The following is a 20,295-nucleotide window of genomic DNA, read 5'->3' on the forward strand; positions in this document are numbered from 1 at the left end:
ACTAGTTAGAGAAAGTAAAGCAGCTCTGCGGGTCCTCTAGTTACATAAAGTAAAGCAGCTCTGCGGGTCCTCTAGTTACAGAAAGTAAAGCAGCTCTGCGGGTCCTCTAGTTACAGAAAGTAAAGCAGCTCTGCGGGTCCTCTAGTTACAGAAAGTAAAGCAGCTCTGCGGGTCCTCTAGTTACAGAAAGTAAAGCAGCTCCGCGGGTCCTCTAGTTCTAGTTACAGAAAGTAAAGCAACTCTGCAGATCCTTTAGTTAGGAAAAGTAAAGCAGTTCTGCAGGTCCTCTAGTTAGAGAAAGTAAAGCAGCTCTGCAGGTCATCTAGTTAAGAGAAAGTAAAGCAGCTCTGCAGGTCCTCTAGTTACAGAAAGTAAAGCAGCTCTGCAGGTCCTCTAGTTACAGAAAGTAAAGAAGCTCTGCGGGTTTTCTAGTTAGAGAAAGTAAAGCAGCTCTGCAGGTCCTCTAGTTACAGAAAGTAAAGAAGCTCTGCGGGTTTTCTAGTTAGAGAAAGTAAAGCAGCTCTGCAGGTCCTCCAGTTACAGAAAGTAAAGCAGCTCTGCAGGTCATCTAGTTAGGGAAAGTAAAGCAGCTCTGCAGGTCATCTAGTTAAGAGAAAGTAAAGCAGCTCTGCAGGTCCTCTAGTTACAGAAAGTAAAGCAGCTCTGCAGGTCCTCTAGTTACAGAAAGTAATGAAGCTCTGCGGGTTTTCTAGTTAGAGAAAGTAAAGCAGCTCTGCAGGTCCTCCAGTTACAGAAAGTAAAGCAGCTCTGCAGGTCCTCTTGTTACAGAAAGTAAATAATATTGATAGTTCTCCTGTTGGAGAAATAAAAGCGGCTTCAGCAATTGTAGAGATTGTGCATGGGATAGAAATGCTCCAGTGACTACATTTATCATTAGAACTAGCCAGAAGCAATGCAACTGAAAACACAGAACAGTCATACAACAGAGAATATGAATGTGTGAAAACTGATGTCTACATATATATGCATGCGAACAGTTGTAGGAATATGCATACATATGTTAGTGTCATAAGACAAATGACAAAGGGTCAAAAAAATAGAAGCTGATGATCTGAGCTAGGCTTCCAGACATGCCCAAAGCCAAACCCCCATTTGTACAGTGCATTGGAAAAAGCTGGAGCTTAGCAAATATAATCTGCATATTAGAAACATGTGGGAGCCATCATCTGCCAAGCTGGAAGTAGCATGATTCACCTGTAAAAATGATGCAAAACACCAGCCCAATCTGTTCAGCTTGTGGGGAGTAGCTTAAGTATCAAATCACTGGCTACAACAAAATGGCAGCAGCAATATTTTAATAATTACTACATTTGTACATCAACATTTTTATAGATGCAAACAGATAATTAAACTTCAGCATGATCTCAAATAGGTAACATTTGTTTGAACACAACAGTGAACATGACTTTATTGCCCTAAAATCAGTGGATTTTAGTGACTCTAAAATACTCTTTAGATTTTGTCTGCAAAAGAAACTCAATACTAATAACATGTTATGGAATTCAGGGAATATACTACTGGACAGGGCTGGTGTCTTAAAACCTCCACTGTAGCAATATAATGAATATTTCTTATAAGATCTATGACCAACTGGCTACAAGTGGCACTGAACCCTGGGTCACACCTGTCAGGCAACAAGGCACTTACTGTTGGCTATGTTTGAAGCCGTGTAACTGTCGGCCATTCCAGAGACCTGACTTGCAATGCTGATTTCACTTGCTCTTCTGTACCCCCTGAAGTGGGGAGCTGTTATGGGGGAGGAAGGGGAGGCATTTTCCACGAAGACTGCACCATGAAACTGAACAACATCCGCTATGAAACCGAAAAAACAAAAAACAAAAGAACAAAACAGGAGAACAGGGAGAAAAACAAACAAACAAAACAAAAATGAAATTAAAATTTTTGACCCAAACAGGACAAGAAAACAAAAAGGCATTAGGAAGGATGAAGATGCAACACCTCAGATGTGCACGTTGTAAAGCATTCGGGAACACAAAATAAGATGCATTTAATTGTCAAACCCACACAAAGACAAGCCAATGAAATATCAACCCAGTGTCAATTTCATTCCAATGCTTGGAAAAGCCAATGAAAAGGCAAATGTAGAAACATTGGATTCCAGGCTCGGCTACAAAACATTGTTTTACAATGCAATGTAGAAAGCTTTTGCAACTCACATTTTTATATACATATGTATGTACATGATATATATATATATATATAGACGCGCACACACAGAGTTCTCTATGTACACATATATACATATAGAAACATATGTATATAATAACAGAAGTATGTCATTGGGAGAACAGAAACAAATGGGCAGGGGAAAATTGGTGCTAAAGCTCTGTAAATTGGAGGGAAAAACACAACGGGAAGAAAAATAGATCGGTTTCATATGGTTCTTTACTTATAAAACGTCAGATGTTCTCTAGGGAAGCTGTGAATGACCCCATAACTGGAATAACATAGCTAACAGAGTCTGGGGAACTTTCTAGCATATTGATGGGCCGTAATGGTTATGGCAAACAGTGTTCGAGTGTGCAGAGATGTGGACATCTTCAGGCCGGTAGCACACGATTCAGTACAATATAAATCTCCCTACTGAAAGAGCCATGTTTTCTATTACAAAAGGACAATAGAAATAAGTGCGCTGTTGGGAATTGCCATATATATATATATATATATATATATATATATATATATGGCAATTCCCAACAGCGCACTTATTTCTATTGTATATATATATATTGTATATATATATATATATTAAAAAAATGGTAAATATGTATTATATTACAATAGCCAGAATCAGTATATTTTAGGGATGTGCAGGCTCGGATTTACTCGGTTCTTATCGCCACTTTACCGCAAATTCGGATTTATTAGATTGGCTATCCAAAACACGATAGGCGATAGCCAATAAAATGCAGTTTTGAGATCAGAGTAAATCCGAGTAAAACCGAGCCTGCACATCCCTAGTATATTTATAGACATAAGAAACCAGCCATAAGTTGTCACCTAAGAGCACTAAAATATAAACAATAATATCATCCTCAAAAAAACCTGTGGCCACAGGGTTTAAAAATGTAAGAATAAAATAATATATTGCATCAAACTCCAGGTGGCATGGTCATGGATATCACTGGGAATAGCAGTCTCTCATACAATCTCTTGTCATATATATAAGTATAAGGAGACTGTGATAGTATTAATCCATGAGATTAATTCCATATGGCTATTCACTAATCAATGACTGCTGCTTTGCTCACTAACCATCCTACTTGGCTTCTATATATGCAATTGTACTTTCTATATGGTTATTTATCAGTGACTGCTGCTTTGTTTACTTACCATCCTACTTGGTTCCCATATAGGAAATTGTGCTTTCTATAGATTGCTTTATATGAGAGACTGCTATTCCCAGTGATATCCCATGACCATGCCACCTAGCGTTTGATGCAATATATTATTTATTAAAAAATGTTAAGCCCTGTGGCCACAGTTTTTTTTTTTTATATAATTATTGTTTATATTTTATTGCTCTTAGATGAAAGCTTATGGTTGCTTTCTTATGTCTATAAATATACTGATTCCAGCTATTGTAATATAATAAATATTTACCATTTTTTATATATATGGCAATTCCCAACAGCATACTTATTTCTATTATCCATTTGTATATATTTATAACAGGTACAGACCCTGTTTTGTAAGTGCAGCAGTGGTATTTTTCTGTTATTATACTACATACATTAGCGCCAACTTTGTTTCATAAAATTTTCATATTCTCTATTCTGTTATGTTCACAGCACTGACAGTATAGACACCGGGTGCTTACTACAGTTACATTTCATTTACTGCATCTCATTAATAACAATGGGTTTTAATGAGCTTTATCAATACATATGATCAGCTCAAACTATTTGTTTTTATTTTAGTATTGCATAGGTTCATAAAGACACTTTTTATTTTGTAATTCAAAATGTATGACACTATTCTATGTATAAAATATATATTTAAAAGCAATTTGTCTACTCCTGAAATATATTTTTTATTCATGTTTATTTAAGCAAATTCAAGTCTTTATATCTGAATTTGTTGTTCATGGAAAAAAAGGAATAATTTCCTAATTCTCTTCAATTTACTATTTTCACAATATTGTTATTTGTAAACTTAAAGCTGTGGCTAATCAATGAAAATGTTTTTTTTTTTTTTTTTTAAATAATACCTGTATTTAGTCCCTGAAAAATTGAAAAAAAATAAATAAAAAATAAGTGTTAGATCAGTGGTCCATCTTCTAAAGCCTGATTGGGAACCTTACATGGAGAAAGATCAGCACTACATAATTGTCACAAAGTGATACAGACACAGTAAAGTTTCACAAACTGTGGAAAAAAGTAATGTGCCAACTATAAGACACTAGAAGGGGAGATGTACTAAGCCTTGAAGAGAGATAAAATACCAACCAATCAGCTCCTACCTGTCACTTTACAGGCTGTGTTTGAAAAATGACAGTTGGGAGCTGATTGGTTGGTACTTTATCTCCATGTACTCTCTCTCTCTTCAAGGCTTAGTATATCTACCATGTGCCCAAAATAAAAAAAGAGATTCCAGTCTATCATCCTAGAAAAAAACAAAACAAAACTGTAGAACAACAAGAAAAGCCAAATGTATAACAGTGTAGAGCAGACAGGATGACACCACCATTTACAGTTGGTTAATCTACTTTTGTTTATTAGATCTAAAGATCTGAGTTTGGTCAAGCCTATTTGCTAGAAGCAAAGCAGCCATGCAAGTCATAGATCAATACAAAGCATTTGCTCCAACCCTCCTTGAATCACTTTGTCCGAAAGCTTTTCTTTTTAGCTTCATGTCTGTATATTACTAGCAGTATTCCGTATCTATTGTTCAAACGGGATGTAGTAGTCAGCATACAGGGGTGTGGGATGCCGACAAGCGAAATACCGGTGCCGAAATCCAGACAGCGTCGTGATCCCGGCACCAGAATCCTGACCGACGCCATCCCAAAGGTATGTAGTATCGGACGTTAGGGGGAGGGTTAGGTATTAGGGGAAGGGTTAGGTACTAGGGGGGAAGGTTGGGTTTAGGGTGCGGGAGGGGGTGGTTAGGTTTAGGCACTGGGGGGGGGGGGTTAGGTTTAGACACTGGGGAGAGAGTATTAGGATTATGATGCGGGGAAGGGGAGGTTAGGTTTAGGCACTAGGGGGGGAGGTTAGGGTTAGGCACCTTGGAGGGAGGGTTAGGGGCTGGTCTTACCATATTTCCTTATGGGTGTCAGGATTCTGACTGTCGGGATGCAGCTGTCGGTATTCTGACCAGCGGTATCCCGGCCGCCGGAATCTCATACCCAACCCGTTCAAACTTCCAGCACTGATTAACTTAAATGTGAATTATGATACTTCTACTGTAGCTTTAAGAGCATTTAGAAGCAATGCCTTCTAAGTCTAGTGGCAGTCAGAAGCACATATTAATAGAGTCGTTTTCTAATGGTGTTTAAATGATGAACTATAGGTAGCTAAATATTAAAACATATTGTAAAGTTTTGTATATTAAATATAATTGTTTTTATGCACTCCTAATGCATATTCATATTTCATGCAGCCTTTTGTTTTATTTAGTTACTGTACAACTAATTATGCATTCTAGTAAATAAATAAGCCAGATTTGTAGGTCTTTGGTGCTATCAGTGACGGATCTGAAGCCTGACACAAACATCAGCATTTTACAGAAAAGCTTTTGGGTGAGACAACAGACAGTTCATGATCATGATGCAAAGAAGAAAAGACAATAGGAGGGGAGGATACACACACTCAGCACATGTGGCCTGTTTACTGGAAGTGTCTTGGCAGCTTAGGACAGGAACAGGGATACTGGTTTCGATGATGCCATCTTGACGCTGGAGAGCAACCGCTGGGCTGCCTTCCATGAGAAGGATGGGGTTGTTCTGTACAGCCTCAACTAGATGTTGATGAGAGGGAAACAAAAAAAAAACAAGACAAAAACGCTACAAACATATAACTGGACAATGTAACAGAGAACAAACATCAGTCAGCACTCTACTCTTCCGGTTGAAGAGCAAATTTCCCAGTTTGATGCTGAGAACTTGTTAAATAAGAACAAGCCGGGCTTATTTTCAGTGGGCTTAAGACTTAGGGGTATATTTACTAAAGTGAGAATTTTTAGAATTGGAGATGTTGCCCATAGCAACCAATCAGATTTGAGCTATTATCTTCTAGATGGTGCTGGTTAAATGTTAAGTCAAATCTGATTGGTTGCTATGGGCAACATCTCCATTTCGAAAAACGCTCACTTTAGTAAATATACCCCTTAACCTTTGATAGACTTTTCCACAGTAGATACCAATTTAGCTTTCTTGCTGTGCACAGTTGATATCCCTTTCTCTTTTATGGCTCCGAAGTAGCCTCAATGTTATAGACTAGACAATGTGCTCTGTTGACTAGATTCATAGGCCAAGAGTACGGAGACCTATCCTTTTGTTTGAATGTACGTTACAGAAATGCTGTTCATGGTATGTTAATGTTGTTTGCCTGACTGCACAGCGCTACGGAGTATGTTGGTGTTATATAAACGTGTTACATAGGCTGACAAATACATACAAACCAACACAACAGGCAGACAGCATATGTACAAACAACAGGACTTAAAATGGATATTAAACCAATAACTGTTACAGCACACAAATGAGCTTTGTTCATTTTCAAGGCTATGTGGACTCTAAGCTTGAACAGGGCCCTATAAACTCTTTTGACGGTTTGTAAATACCCAGTCATGTTTTATTACTGTGTTTGTTCCCAACTGTAAAGTGGAATATTATGGTGCTATATACAGAAATGTTAATGGATAAATAAGGCTGTCTACCTAATGGATGAGTAATAACAGTGTCATAAGCATAAATTTTCATGTGGGCTGTGACAAAATAAATATGTATAATACTTTCCTGGAAGGTAAGGGGTTATTGTAGTGTATACTGCAGTGTGACTTATGTATAATAGGTGCAATGCAGTGAGGTCCATGGTTGGGGAGGCACACATGGAGATGTGTCTGAGAGCTGGGAGCCTGTCTCAAAAACATCGAGTTTGTATGTTCTTGAACTTTATTACATTGGCTGAATTTAAAAAGTGTGAGAGTTTACGCTCACATTTCCTAAACTCTCACCCTATTATATTTGGCCCATAGTCACAGAACAGTACAGAAAATAAAATTGCCCTTTGAAATTTTCTAGAATATGTTCCCTTTGGCAATCTACCAGATATGACGGGCAGCACAGACGTGTAAGGGCAGCACAGACAATGTAAAGGTTAGCGCTACTGCCTCACAGCACTGAGGTCATAGGTTCGATTCCCATTACAACCCTAACTGTGCAGAGTTTGTATATTCTCCCTGTGCTTGCGTGGGTTTCCTCCGGGTACTCCGGTTTCCACCCACACTCCAAAAATATACTGGTAGGTTAATTGGCTCCCCACAAAAAAAAGATATTCTCTGTAAAGCGCTGTGGAATATGTGTGCGCTATATAAATAACTGGTAATAATTAGGGGTGAGCGGGTTTGGATTTCTGAAATCCGAACCCCCCCGATCTGACTCCGATCCGAGTCAGGCTCGACTTTTCCCGCCTGACTCGGATCTGAAATCGAGGCAAAACGTCATCATCCCGCCTTCCGAGTCTCGCGGGTTTTGGATCCTATATAAGGTACCCGCGTCGGCGCCATTTTCTCACTCGGCTGTGGACAGTGAAGAGGGAGGGTGGGAGTTAGGGCTGTGTAGTGTAGTGTAGTGTAGTGTAGTGCTGCTGTTGTCCACTACTTCAAAGTCCATAGGGGCTGGCTGTGTTGTGCTGTGCTGCTGTTGTTAATAGGGGCTGTGTCCACTACTTCAAAGTCCATAGGGGCTGGCTGGACTGTGTTGTGCAGTCAGTTCTCCATAGGGGCTGTGTCCACTCCAAAGTCCTGTGCAGTGTCCCAGTCCTAAAGGGGTGCTGTAGTGTTGTCCAGGGGGTGCTCTGTCCATCAGGGGTGCTCCCCCCAAGTGCTAAAAAAATAATATATTTTCTGTGTTTGTGAATTGTGTGCGCAGTAGCCGCACGTGCATCAACAAAGTAGTGCCAAGCGTGCGCCTGTGTCATAAGTAAAGGGCCGGCTGGCTTGACCGTTAAAGGGTGCTGTAACCCCCAAAGTACACTCCAGTCCAAACCAAAAAAATATATATTTTCTGTGTTTGTGAATTGTGTGCGCAGTAGCCGCACGTGCATCAACAAAGTAGTGCCAAGCGTGCGCCTGTGTCATAAGTAAAGGGCCGGCTGGCTTGACCGTTAAAGGGTGCTGTAACCCCCAAAGTACACTCCAGTCCAAGCCAAAAAAAAAATTATTTTCTGTGTTTGTGAATTGTGTGCGCAGTAGCCGCACGTGCATCAACAAAGTAGTGCCAAGCGTGCGCCTGTGTCATAAGTAAAGGGCCGGCTGGCTTGACCGTTAAAGGGTGCTGTTACCCCCAAAGTACACTCCAGTCCAAATCAAAAAAAAAATTATTTTCTGTGTTTGTGAATTGTGTGCGCAGTAGCCGCACGTGCATCAACAAAGGAGCAGCGCCAAGCGTGCGCCTGTGTCCCATAAGTAAAGAGCCGGCTGGCTCATTTCTTAAAGGCTGGTGTAACCCACAAAGTGCACTACTCTCCAGCAAAAATAAAGAAATATTTTCTGTGTTTAGCCGCACGTATATATCAAATCGATATAACATAAATGGAGGACCAAACTTTCTCCGATAAAAATAAAATAGAGAAAGATCAAGAACCACTTCCTCCTAGTGCTGAAGCTGCTGCCACTAGTCATGACATAGACGATAACATGCCATCAACGTCGTCTGCCAAGGCCGATGCCCAATGTCATAATAGAGGGCACATACAATCCCAAATGACAAAGTTCAGGAAAATGACCTTGAAAAAAACATTTAAATCAGCTGAAGAGAAACGTAAACTTGCCAATATGCCATTTACGACACGGAGTGGCAAGGAACGGCTAAGGTCGATCCCTAGTATGTTCATGACTAGTGGTTCAGCTTCACATGACGATGGAAGCCCTCCTCCCACTAAAAAAATCAAAAGAGTTAAGCTGGCAAAAGCACAGCGAAGAACTGTGCTTTCTAAGAAGATATCACAAATCCCCAAGGAGAGTCCAAGTGTGGTGGTGGTTGCGATGCCTGACCTTCCCAGCACTGGACGGGAAGAGGTGGCTCTTTCCACCATTTGCACGCCCCCTGCAAGTGCTGAAAGGAGCACCCACAGTCCACTTGCTGATATGCAAATTGAAGATGTCACTGTTGAAGTACAACAGGATGAGGATACTGGTGTAGCTGGCGCTGAGGAGGAAGTTGGCGAGGAGGATTCTGATGGTGATGTGGTTTGTTTAAATCAGGCTCCGGGGGAGACAGTTGTTGTCCGTGGGATGAAAAAGCCCATCACGGTTATGCCTGGGCAGAAGACCAAACATTCCACCTCTTTGGTCTGGCAATATTTCTATCCAAATCCGGACAACAACTGTCTTGCCATATGTACCATATGTAAAGGAGAAATAAGTAGGGGTAGGGACGTCAACCACCTAGGAACATCCTCCCTTATACGGCACCTGCAGCGCGTTCATAAAAAGTTACTGTCAAGTTCAGAAACTTTGGCTAAGACCGTAAGCAGTCCAGGGACACCTAAATCCCGTTGTCCTGTTGTATCCAAGCGCCTGCAAACCACACCGTCAACTCCCTCCTCGTCAATTTCCTCCTTAGTCAGGATCGGAAGTAGTCCTGCAGGCCATGTCACTGGCATGACTGACTCTCCTATCCGGGATTCCTCCGGAGGATCCTGCATTGCTACGCCTACTGCTGCCGCTGCTGCTGTTGCTGCTGCTGGGAGTCGTTCATCATCCCAGAGAGGAAGTAGGAACACCACTACTTTTACTAAACAATTGACCCTCCAACAGTCCTTAGCGAGGAGGATGAAGTACGACAGCAGTCATCCTGAAGCAAAACGTAAAACTGAGGCCTTGACTGCTATGTTGGTGTTAGACGTGCGTCCGGTATCCGCCATTAGTGCAGTGGGATTTAGACAAGTGATGGAGGTAGTGTGCCCCCGGTTCCAAATCCCGTCTAGATTCCACTTCACTAGGCAGGCGATACCGAGACTGTACAGAAACGTCAGAAAAAGTGTCCTCAGTGTCCTGAAAAATGCCGTTGTACACAATGTCCACTTAACCACGGACATGTGGACAAGTGGAACAGGGCAGACTAAGGACTATATGACTGTGACAGCCCACTGGGTAGATGTATCACCTTACGCAGCAACAGCAGCAGCGTCACCAGTAGCAGCATCTCAGAAACGCCAGCTCGTTACAAGGCAGGCTACGCTGTGTATCACCGGTTTCAGTAAGAGGCACACCGCCGACAACCTCTTAGAGAAACTGAGGGAAATCATCGCCCAGTGGCTTACCCTACTTAGACTCTCCTGGGGATTTGTGATATCTGACAACGCCACCAATATTGTGCGGGCATTACATCTGGGCAAATTCCAGCACGTCCCATGTTTTGCTCACACAATAAACTTGGTGGTGCAGAATTTTCTGAAAAGCGACAGGGGCGTGCAGGAGACGCTTTGGGTGGCCCGAAAAATTTCTGCCCACTTTCGCCATTCAGCGACTGCGTGCCGAAGACTGGAGCGCCAGCAAACACTCTTGAACCTGCCCCGCCATCACCTGAAGCAAGAGGTTGTGACGCGGTGGAACTCAACCCTCTATATGCTTCAGAGGATGGAGGAGCAGCAAAAGGCCATACAAGCCTATACATCCACCTATGACATAGGCAAAGGAGGGGGTATGCACCTGACTCAAGCGCAGTGGAGAATGATTTCCGTGTTGTGCAAGGTTCTCCAGCCCTTCGAACTTGCCACACGTGAAGTCAGTTCAGACACTGCCAGCTTGAGTCAGGTCATTCCCCTCATCAGGCTTTTGCAGAAGCAGCTGGAGAAAGTGAAGGAGGAGCTAAGACGGAGCGATTCCGCTCGGCATGTGGGACTTGTGGATGAAGCCCTTCATTCGCTTTGCCAGGATTCCAGGGTGGTCAATCTGTTGAAATCAGACCACTACATTTTGGCCACCGTGCTCGATCCTAGGTTTAAAGCCTATGTGGTGTCTCCCTTTCCGGCCGACACAAGCCTGCAGAGGTGCAAAGACCTGCTGGTGAACACACTGTCAGCTGAAGCGGAACGTGACACGTCAACAGCTCCTTCTTCATTTTCTCCTGCAACTGGCAGCCCCAGTTGCGGGAGAAAATGGCGGTGATGCAGGGCAGGCAGGACCAAGTTTGGACATCTGGTCCGGACTGAAGGACCTGGCAACAATTTCTGACATGTCTACTGTCACTGCATATGATACTGTCACCATTGACAGAATGGTGGAGGATTACATCGGTGACAGCATCCAAGTAGGCATGTCAGACAGTCCATACCTGTACTGGCAGGAAAAAGAGGCAATTTGGAGGCCCCTGTACAAACTGGCTCTATTTTACCTGAGTTGCCCCCCCTCCAGTGTGTACTCCGAAAGAGTGTTTAGTGCAGCCGGGAACCTTGTCAGCGAAAGGCGTAGGAGGTTGCTTCCACAGAATGTGGAGAAGATGATGTTCATCAAAATGAATTATCAGCTCTTCCAGGGAGACCAGCCTCCAGAACGTACAGAGGGACCTGTGGTGGTGGATTCAAGTGGGGACGAGTTAATACTTTGTGAGGATGAGGATGTACACACTGAAGAGGGTGAGGAATCGGTGGATGAGGATGACATCTTGCCTCCGTAGAGCCAGTTTGTGCAGGGACACATTAATTGCCAGCTTGTTTTGTGGGGGCCCAAATGAACCAATCATTTCAGCCACAGTTGTGTGGCAGACCCTGGCGCTGAAATGATTGGTTTGTTAAAGTGTGCATGTCCTGTTTATACAACATAAGGGTGGGTGGGAGGGCCCAAGGACAATTCCATCTTGCACCTCTTTTTTTTCTTTGCATTATGTACAGTTTGGGGCCTAGTTTTTCAAACTGCCATCCTGTCTGCCACTGCAGTATCACGCCTAGATGGGTCACGTGTTTGTGCCGCCCACTCGTATTGCTTAGCATAGTCATCCAGCTACCTCGGTGCAACCTTTTGGACATAAAAACACTATTGTGAGGTGTGAGGTGTTCAGAATAGACTGGAAATGAGTGGAAATTAAGGTTATTGAGGTTAATAATAGCATAGGAGCAGAAAAACCTACAAATTCTGTGATTTTAGCTGTTTTTATGCTTTTTTTCAAAAAAATACAGATCCAAAACACAAAACCCAGAACCCAAAACACGGAAGGGTGGTTTTGGCAAAACCAATCCAGATCCAAAACACGAAGAAAGATCCAGATCCAAAACCAAAACACAAAACCCGAAAAGTGGCCGGTGCACACCCCTAGTAATAATAATAACTGGTAATAATAATATGCTCTGTATCTAGAATCTTCACATGGCTAATTCTTATATAGTTGTACTATAGCTGTCCCCGCCTCCTTGCTGCCTCTTTTTCTGTTATCTTTCATGTGTCTTCTGTGTTTTCTTTTACTGTATTGTTTTTTTTTTTCTTTTTCCATTTGTATTTTGTATATGCAAAAGCTTGCAATAAAAATATATAATTTAAAAAAATAAAACAAGGCCAACACATAACCTTTGTGTATATTGTATATACCTGTGCATCCATCATTTGCACATGATATAGCCAAGCAATTCTCTAGGTGCAGCCATATGAATAAGATTGGAACTGGTCAATCTTCATTAGGATTTAGTGGTATGATCAAGTCTTAATTCACTAGGACTTTGTGATACCAGTGAGGTTTCATTCACTAGGAATTAGCAATATAAGTGAGGACTAGAGACAAGCTAGGGTATTATTCCTCAGTGATGTCATTCATTTATAAAGTATTGTTAGGATGAATTCTTATGACTATTGGTTCAGACCACAACATGCTACCATTGGGCCTTCATTTATGATGCACAAAATGGCCAATCCATGGCACAAAGTCCTCTTTGGCAGCAATGTGCCCCTTTATTTACACAGGTGAAGCTAGTCTTTTGCCAAAGTGCCTAGGTTTATGTAGGACGATACCAGGGTCTGCACAGGACCAGAAGAAGATTGCACCTGCTGTTGGAAGGAGTTAGTCGCAGCAAGGTACTTCCTTACTGAGTACAAAGTGGGATCACCATGTGCCTAGTTTTGCAGAGCAGTGTCAAAATAAGATTTCATTTATGGAGTGTGATTAATGAAGTCATATAAAATAGTGCTTTTCAAACTCGGTCCTCAAAACACACTAGCAGTCCAGGTTTTAAGGATATCTACACTTAAACGCAAATGGTTAAATCAAAATGACTGATGTACTAATTAAGTAACCTGTACTCAAGCATGCATATCCTTAAAATCTGAACTATTAGTGTGTCTTGAGGTCTGAAGTTGAGAAGCACTGATATAAAAGGACTAGAGTGGATGCCTTTAGGAGAGTTCCTTATGTAAAGGAAGAGTGTACACCGCCAGGTTGGACCTCGATGTGAAGCTTACACTTTCTCATTGTGTCTCTCTACTGATTTTATTTTAAATGTGATAGGATTGTGGGAAGCATTTTTTTCATATGTCTGTCCAACTTGGTGGCACATTATTTTTGTATATGTAAAATTGTCAGTTCTACAGAATAGGGTTTCACTGTATTGAAAAGCCATATTTTATTCATCCATAATGACCATAGAGAAAATAAGAGAATATAAATAAAAAGAGCAGATACTGTATATGCAGGTAGTAGCTGTAGCTCAAACTGTGACTATGCACATTAATGCAGACACTGCTTAAATCTAATAACAAAAAGGCCATGTTCTAGCTTTTACTGGATATTCTATTACTGATTAGAAATACACACTCAAAGCCTTAATAGTACCATCTGATACGTTTTAATATATACCAATAGGAAAGGACAATATAAAACGTCAGCTTGTGCTTACCCAGGAGCGCAGAGTTGCCATCCCCCAGTGGGAACCTCTGGTATCGAGGGACATTGAAGGGCGGCAGCAGATGAAATTTCTTCTCCAGAAGTGGTTCAATGCGTGATGCAGAGGGGTCAGCCGGGTGGAACAGGTTGTAAACCTGCTGGCAGCCAGGTCTGAGCTGGAAAACTGGAAATTGTACAAATACAAAACGTCAGTGGGAGGAAATCAGAGCAGTGAAAATTCACAAAACCACATACATGTAGCATGTAAGGACATTGTTATTTAAGCTAAAAAGAAAGACAGCTCTGAAGATGGTTGTTACATGTGTGTTTATTAGAACCATAAACTAGTGCATACTGTAACACAGTAACAGGTCATTGAGATGAAAAATGTCCACATAATCAAAGACAAGACCATGAACATATAATTACCCACCAGTAAATGGATTCTGGTTAATATGAACAGTCCTCAAAATTAAACTAATTTGCATTTGTAAAACAAATAGAAAAAAGCAAAAAAGTTATTTTTCATGGTGTCCAAAATAATTGATTTCTGTACAGTTCACTTAATGCTAATAATTCACTACCTCATACTATCAGACTGACCACCACCTTATGTTTGACAGACATGTTTTAGCCAAGGACACACATCCCGTTTCCATGTTCTGTCCGAGGACAATTTCTCTGCCCAGAGGCTGAATATAACAGTATAGTTCAACTGCCACCCTGCTGTCTGTACCGACAGCTGGTGTTATCTGACGACTATGGACAATTGTCAAGGGCCATAAAGCTAAACTTCATATATAAAAGCATCCCTGATAATCTACTCTGACATTATATATCTTGCCATGGAACCACATGTTCCGGGGACATCCTAAACTGTATGTACTTCACATAACTAAATTAACAATAGACAGCATTTAGCAGAACAACTTATGTTCCTGGAACCTTCAAGCGATCAGCATACTACATGCAGGTTCCTGGGGAAGGTAAACAAAGCACACAGCACTGGCAGCTGGCTCCTGTGCAGATTGTTGGGTAAGACAAGTCATTAAACAAAAAGTAATGAATATGGGAGTTAGCAGAGAGCACCGAGGATGTCTATATTAAGGCCCTTTAATAGTAAGCCAATGAGAAGGCAGCACTAATTATAAATGTATGATTATACATGCATAGCATCCAGAATATGGCATTAATTGGTATTACTATACACTGGCATGGATGGATCACAATGTAAGGGGCATGATGCAGAAGTTTCCCTTTATTCTGTCCCTGGATTATCGCTCTAAAATCTGATACTGTCACTATGTACAATGCTGTGGAATAGGTCAGTGATTCCTAAATGAAAAGTAAAATAATTTAAAATGTTAACATACCATATTCATTTGTGATGTACTATTACATTTAAATAATGCCTAGACACGTCCACTTACACATTTTTTTACAAGAAGCTATGTTGACAGCAGACAAATTTAGTGTATGACCGGCTAGCTACATAATGCACCCATTCCTTACTCGCCTAGTCCTTCTCTCCTGGAACGTATCAGGCCCCGCGCAGCGATGATTGAGGCATAATAATACAAATCGCATGAACACGGCCTCATCTCCTGCCGTGATGATGCATTTGTACCTTATCTCCAGGAAAGGAGATCCAAAAAGTGAGCAAGTATGCTCAAATGCATAAATGGGTTACATGAACTGTACTTAATATATTTTTTGCTGTATAAGAAGAGGCTGATGAATTGAGAAATGTATATGGAAAATGTCTAAATCTGACAGAAGTAAAGATTTTGGGACAGTACAAGTTACTTGTCTCACTTAAATAATGATCACACATGCAGTTGGATTATCAAACGGATACCCAACAAATCCAACCAGTTTAAGCAGACAATTGTCGGGCATGTCCAAGTCTGATTGGCAGATGCTTGCTACCTGTCTGAGTGTACTATCATCTGAATACACTCAGAGTAGCCTATTGATTCAGACTCTTGGCCTAAATGGCAAATGCTGGTTCTGGGCCAAATGTAATAGCCCTGGCAGACACTGGTTCGATTTTGGTGCTGTAGCTGCTAGAGGCAAGTAGTTTTAAGGCAAAACCAGGTTATGCATGTTTCCAAACAATATTTCAGCTCCTACCCCTGTGCAGCTTACAATCTATATTCTCTACCACATGGATACACATACACACTCGGGTTAACTTTTTAATAGGACCTATTATCCAGAATGCTTGTGATATGGGATTCCAGAATGAGGTGCTTTTTGCATAATTTTACTGTGCATAAAATGTACATGAACAAATTTACCACTCCCTACACGGGTTCGGTATAAAATTCTGGCTGTCGGGATGCCGCTGGTCACAATACCGACCAACACCCATAGGGAAGACAGGTAAGTGTTTTTCTAACCCCTACCCTACCCTAACCCTCCTTCCCCGATGCCTAACCCTAACCTACCCCCCTAGTGCCTAAACCTAACCTCCCCCTCCCCGATGCCTAAACCTAACCCTCCCCCTAGTGCCTATTCCTAACCTCACACCCTAACATCCCGATACTTACCTTTGGGATGCCGGCAGTCGGGATTCCGGTGCCGGGATCCCGACCTGTTGGGATTTTGGCGCCATATTCAGACCGTCGACATCCCGCACGTTGGGATGCAGACTACATCCCCCTCAACTGCACCTATATTTACTGGTTAAAACTATTGCACTCACTATTTTAAATTACTTTCCTGTCCTTTCCCAGTTGCCGCTATTTGGGACAGTCTTAATTTCTCTCCTGACCTCTCATCCGCTTGTTCTATGCCTTGGATCCGCAAGGACATTAGGCTGGTATTATGCTGGGTACACACTGGCAGATATATTGGCCGTTCAATTGATCGTCCGAAATATCGTGGGTGCGTCGGCCAGTGTGTACCAGCGATATGTCTCCGAACGATATATCTTCTCATCGTGCTGTGTGTACGGGCGGTCAGCCGACAGCCCGTACACTTCCTGCAGATTCCGCGGGGAGGGTGGTGCGATGCGACCCCTAGCCAGCGGGAGCCCTCGGCCAGATGGCAGTGATGGTTGTACAGTGTGTATGAACAACCATCATCTGCAGATATACCGGCAGATAAGTCGATCTGCAGATACAGTATATCTTTTAGGTGTGTACCCAGCTTTAGATGTGTTGGTTTCTGCATGCCTTTGTCTGACATACAATCTAAATTTCCTTTTCCGAAGTGAGGCCCTTTACATACCTCCAGCTTAGACACCTCGTCACATCTCTGACTTGCACATAGACGCTGCGTAATTTGTCTACCTTGGAATCCCTCTGTTATCGTAGACCCTTGTCACAAGGGGATGGGTACGGGATGCCGGCACTTGGGATCCCGGCGGCCAGAATCCCAATGCTGTCATCCGACAAGGTTAGGATACAGACACCTGTCGATCTCTTAACACTTCTCCTCTCCCTACCCTAACTCTAACCCTCCCTCCCTGGGGCCTCAACCCAACCTCCTCCCCTAGTGCCTAAACCTAACCTCCCCCTCCCTAACACTCCCCCTAGTGCCTAACCCTTACCCTCCGCCTAACCTCGCTACACACCTTCGGGATGTCGACGCCGGGATCCTAACGGGTGCCAGGATTCCGGCACCGGCATTCTGAGTGCCGGTATCCCCGCGGTCGGGATTATGAACGCATCCCGTCATATGATCTTAATTCTCTATAATGTCCTCCTCTCTTTTAAACTCCACCCTTCCCTTTAATTTTAATCCCAGTGGAAGGCAGATCTGGGTCTGCCCAACCCCACCCCCTCACGGGGGATTTGTGGTCCACTATTAGAGAAAAGATTTCCAAATCATCCATTTCCAATCAAATGAGAGAAAACACAAACTTTACTATATGTAGTAGCTGGTCACCACAAGATTAAATAAGATGTTTTGTCCAGCCTCCCCACATTGTTGGAGAGAGTTTGGGGAATTGGGTTCTTTTATTCATATTTGGTGGATCTGTCCCAAAATAGTGCCTTTTTGGTATGAGGTTGCAAATCTTATTAGTAAAGTCACGTATATCCCCATTACTAAGAATCCGTGGTCCTTTCTCTTGGGGCTCTCACTCGGAGGACAGACTGGCAGCTAAGACTATTAACACAGCCCGATGTTTGATTGCCCCTCACTGGAAATGCTCCTATGCCCCTTCCCTACAGTTGGTTATAGGTAAGGTTTGGCATCTCGCTGCCATGGAAAAAAACACTGCTTATCTCCACAGCAGGTTCCACTAATGTACCCAAATATGGTGTCTATAGTTTGACTTCCATAACTACCCCTGCAGTTCTACCCTTGGACGTCACTTCTTTTGTTCTAACCTAGCCGTTTCCCGGCTTATTGCTGATGGTGTTCTGTGTTTTTACCACACCCTCCACTATACTGACCTCCTTTTGGATGTGAATAGTATCTCATAATTATTTAGCTGCTTCATCAATGAACACCAAACTGGGCTCTTTTCCTCCCTTTGGGGCCTATTCATCAACACTAAAATAACGTTTTTAAGGACATTTTCCTTAAATAACGTTATTTTGGTATTCATGAACAGACTTAGCACAGGAGATATCACAGATATCTCCTTGCTAAGTTCCCCTGCGTTAATTTCCGCACTCCCCATACATTAGTATGGGGATGTGTAAATTGTGGTATTCATCAAATTCGCAGTTACTATTCGCCACTGTGAGGTGGCGAATAGCTGAATCGACTTACCTGTATCCGCGTGTGCATGCTGGGAAACCACATAACAGACCAGCAGGACGGAGCCGGAGGCTGCTGCGCGGACAGGTAAGTCGGGGGGGGGAGGTTGGGGGGGGTACACAAACTTAACGCATCTGTAGGCAGGGCTGCGCATGCGCTGGTTTTACAGATGTAACAGCGCATGCGCAGCACTGTTTCCAGCTGCGATAAGGTAGTGTAGGCAGGGAAAAGTATCTATTTTCCGAAAAGCTGTCATCGCAAAAATGACAGCTTTTCGGAATAGATACTTATGGAGAGGTGGAGTGATGAATTCCACCTATAATTAGGTAGAACTCCATGCGAGTTTTAAACCTAATTATCTCCATCGAATTTTTAGGTTTAATGAATAGGCTTTATCTTCCTTTCATTTCCCTGTTCCTCCTTCACATTAAAAATTAGTCTTCTTCCTTCAAGCAAATTACACTTTAATAAGTGTTTGTGTCTTCTTTTGTAGTTTTCTGTAACACAATTTTGGTTTGTATCTTTATTACTCCTGCACTTTCAGCCTACCATACAACTTGCCATAGAGTGTTTTCTCTACACTTTTTTTTTTTTTTTTAGATAAAGCAGCAAAAAAAGAAAAAAAAGCTGTCATAATAAAAATAATAAATAGCAATCCAATTTGCTAACATGGAATAATTTTTCGAGATTAAAGCCATTAAAGTGCGCTTTGCTACAATGCTGAGAGGTTTTTATATATTAGCAATTTTCATAAAAATACATGCATTTGTATGGTGCGCATGATCATTTATGAAATACTGTTATACAGGACTAATCAGAAAATACCTCAGGGCCAGGGAAGAGACAGTGCAGCTATCATGTGTCATTCTGACTGACATGTGAACTATACCATTTTCTGCCTGAGGGGGATCCAATTACCTGTTTGTCTTACCACACTACTGGACCTCAGATGTTACATTTTTTTTGCTTACATTATGCAATACAGGCAGGGGCGTAGCCAGTGGAGCTCACGCTCCAGGCGGCAAAACCTGTTGGGGGTGCCAGCATGGCAGTTTCCCGTCCGCGATCGCATCCCTTTTCTGCTCTTCTGGCAGCCCGGTCTATCTGGGGTGGATTTGGTGGGGGAGAAGATATATTACTGGGGAATACAGGAATAAGCCACAGGGGTGGGAACATATCACTAAAGGGGGTCAAATATTAAAGGGAATTCTATAAAAATATAATTTAAAAAATGCTCAAGGATTGGGGCATAATGAAGAAAAGGCTTTCTAGAGACACTCCCACACAGTGGCGCCAGACACCCACAAGGGGGGTGCCGTGACATGCACTTGCTCATGGTGTGGTGGCTCCATGCTATGCCTCTGAATGCAGGGCCTATGCTTTAGACGATTTATAAATTAGGCAGAAGCAGGTAAACCATGTTAAGTGCTTTGAATCTTAAATACAGTGTGGACTGGTTATGTATGGTCAGCTAATATTAGTTAGGGAATTTGTGTATGCTG

The 20,295-nt window shown here is 42.3% G+C and overlaps 1 protein-coding gene across 10 annotated transcripts in view; it reads right to left on the reverse strand.

Moving 5' to 3' along the window:
* PITPNM2 (phosphatidylinositol transfer protein membrane associated 2) overlaps positions 1 to 20,295 on the reverse strand; it is a 371,894-nt gene that overhangs the window by 32,593 nt on the left and 319,006 nt on the right. For 8 of the 10 annotated variants that reach the window (XM_088449121.1, XM_088449120.1, XM_088449123.1 and 5 more), the window contains 3 exons: positions 14,091 to 14,261; positions 5,854 to 6,003; positions 1,669 to 1,833 (listed from right to left, as the gene is read on the reverse strand). In XM_088449121.1, the coding sequence (XP_088305247.1) occupies positions 1,669 to 1,833; positions 5,854 to 6,003; positions 14,091 to 14,261 (486 nt within the window). The remainder of the gene's footprint in view (positions 1 to 1,668; positions 1,834 to 5,853; positions 6,004 to 14,090; positions 14,262 to 20,295) is intronic. The other 2 variants (XM_088449126.1, XM_088449128.1) reach the window with 2 other exon arrangements.

The sequence above is a fragment of the Taudactylus pleione genome, unplaced genomic scaffold (assembly GCF_031769625.1).
Source record: "Taudactylus pleione unplaced genomic scaffold, aTauple2 ptg000479l, whole genome shotgun sequence".
Classification (NCBI taxonomy): Eukaryota; Metazoa; Chordata; class Amphibia; order Anura; family Myobatrachidae; genus Taudactylus; species Taudactylus pleione.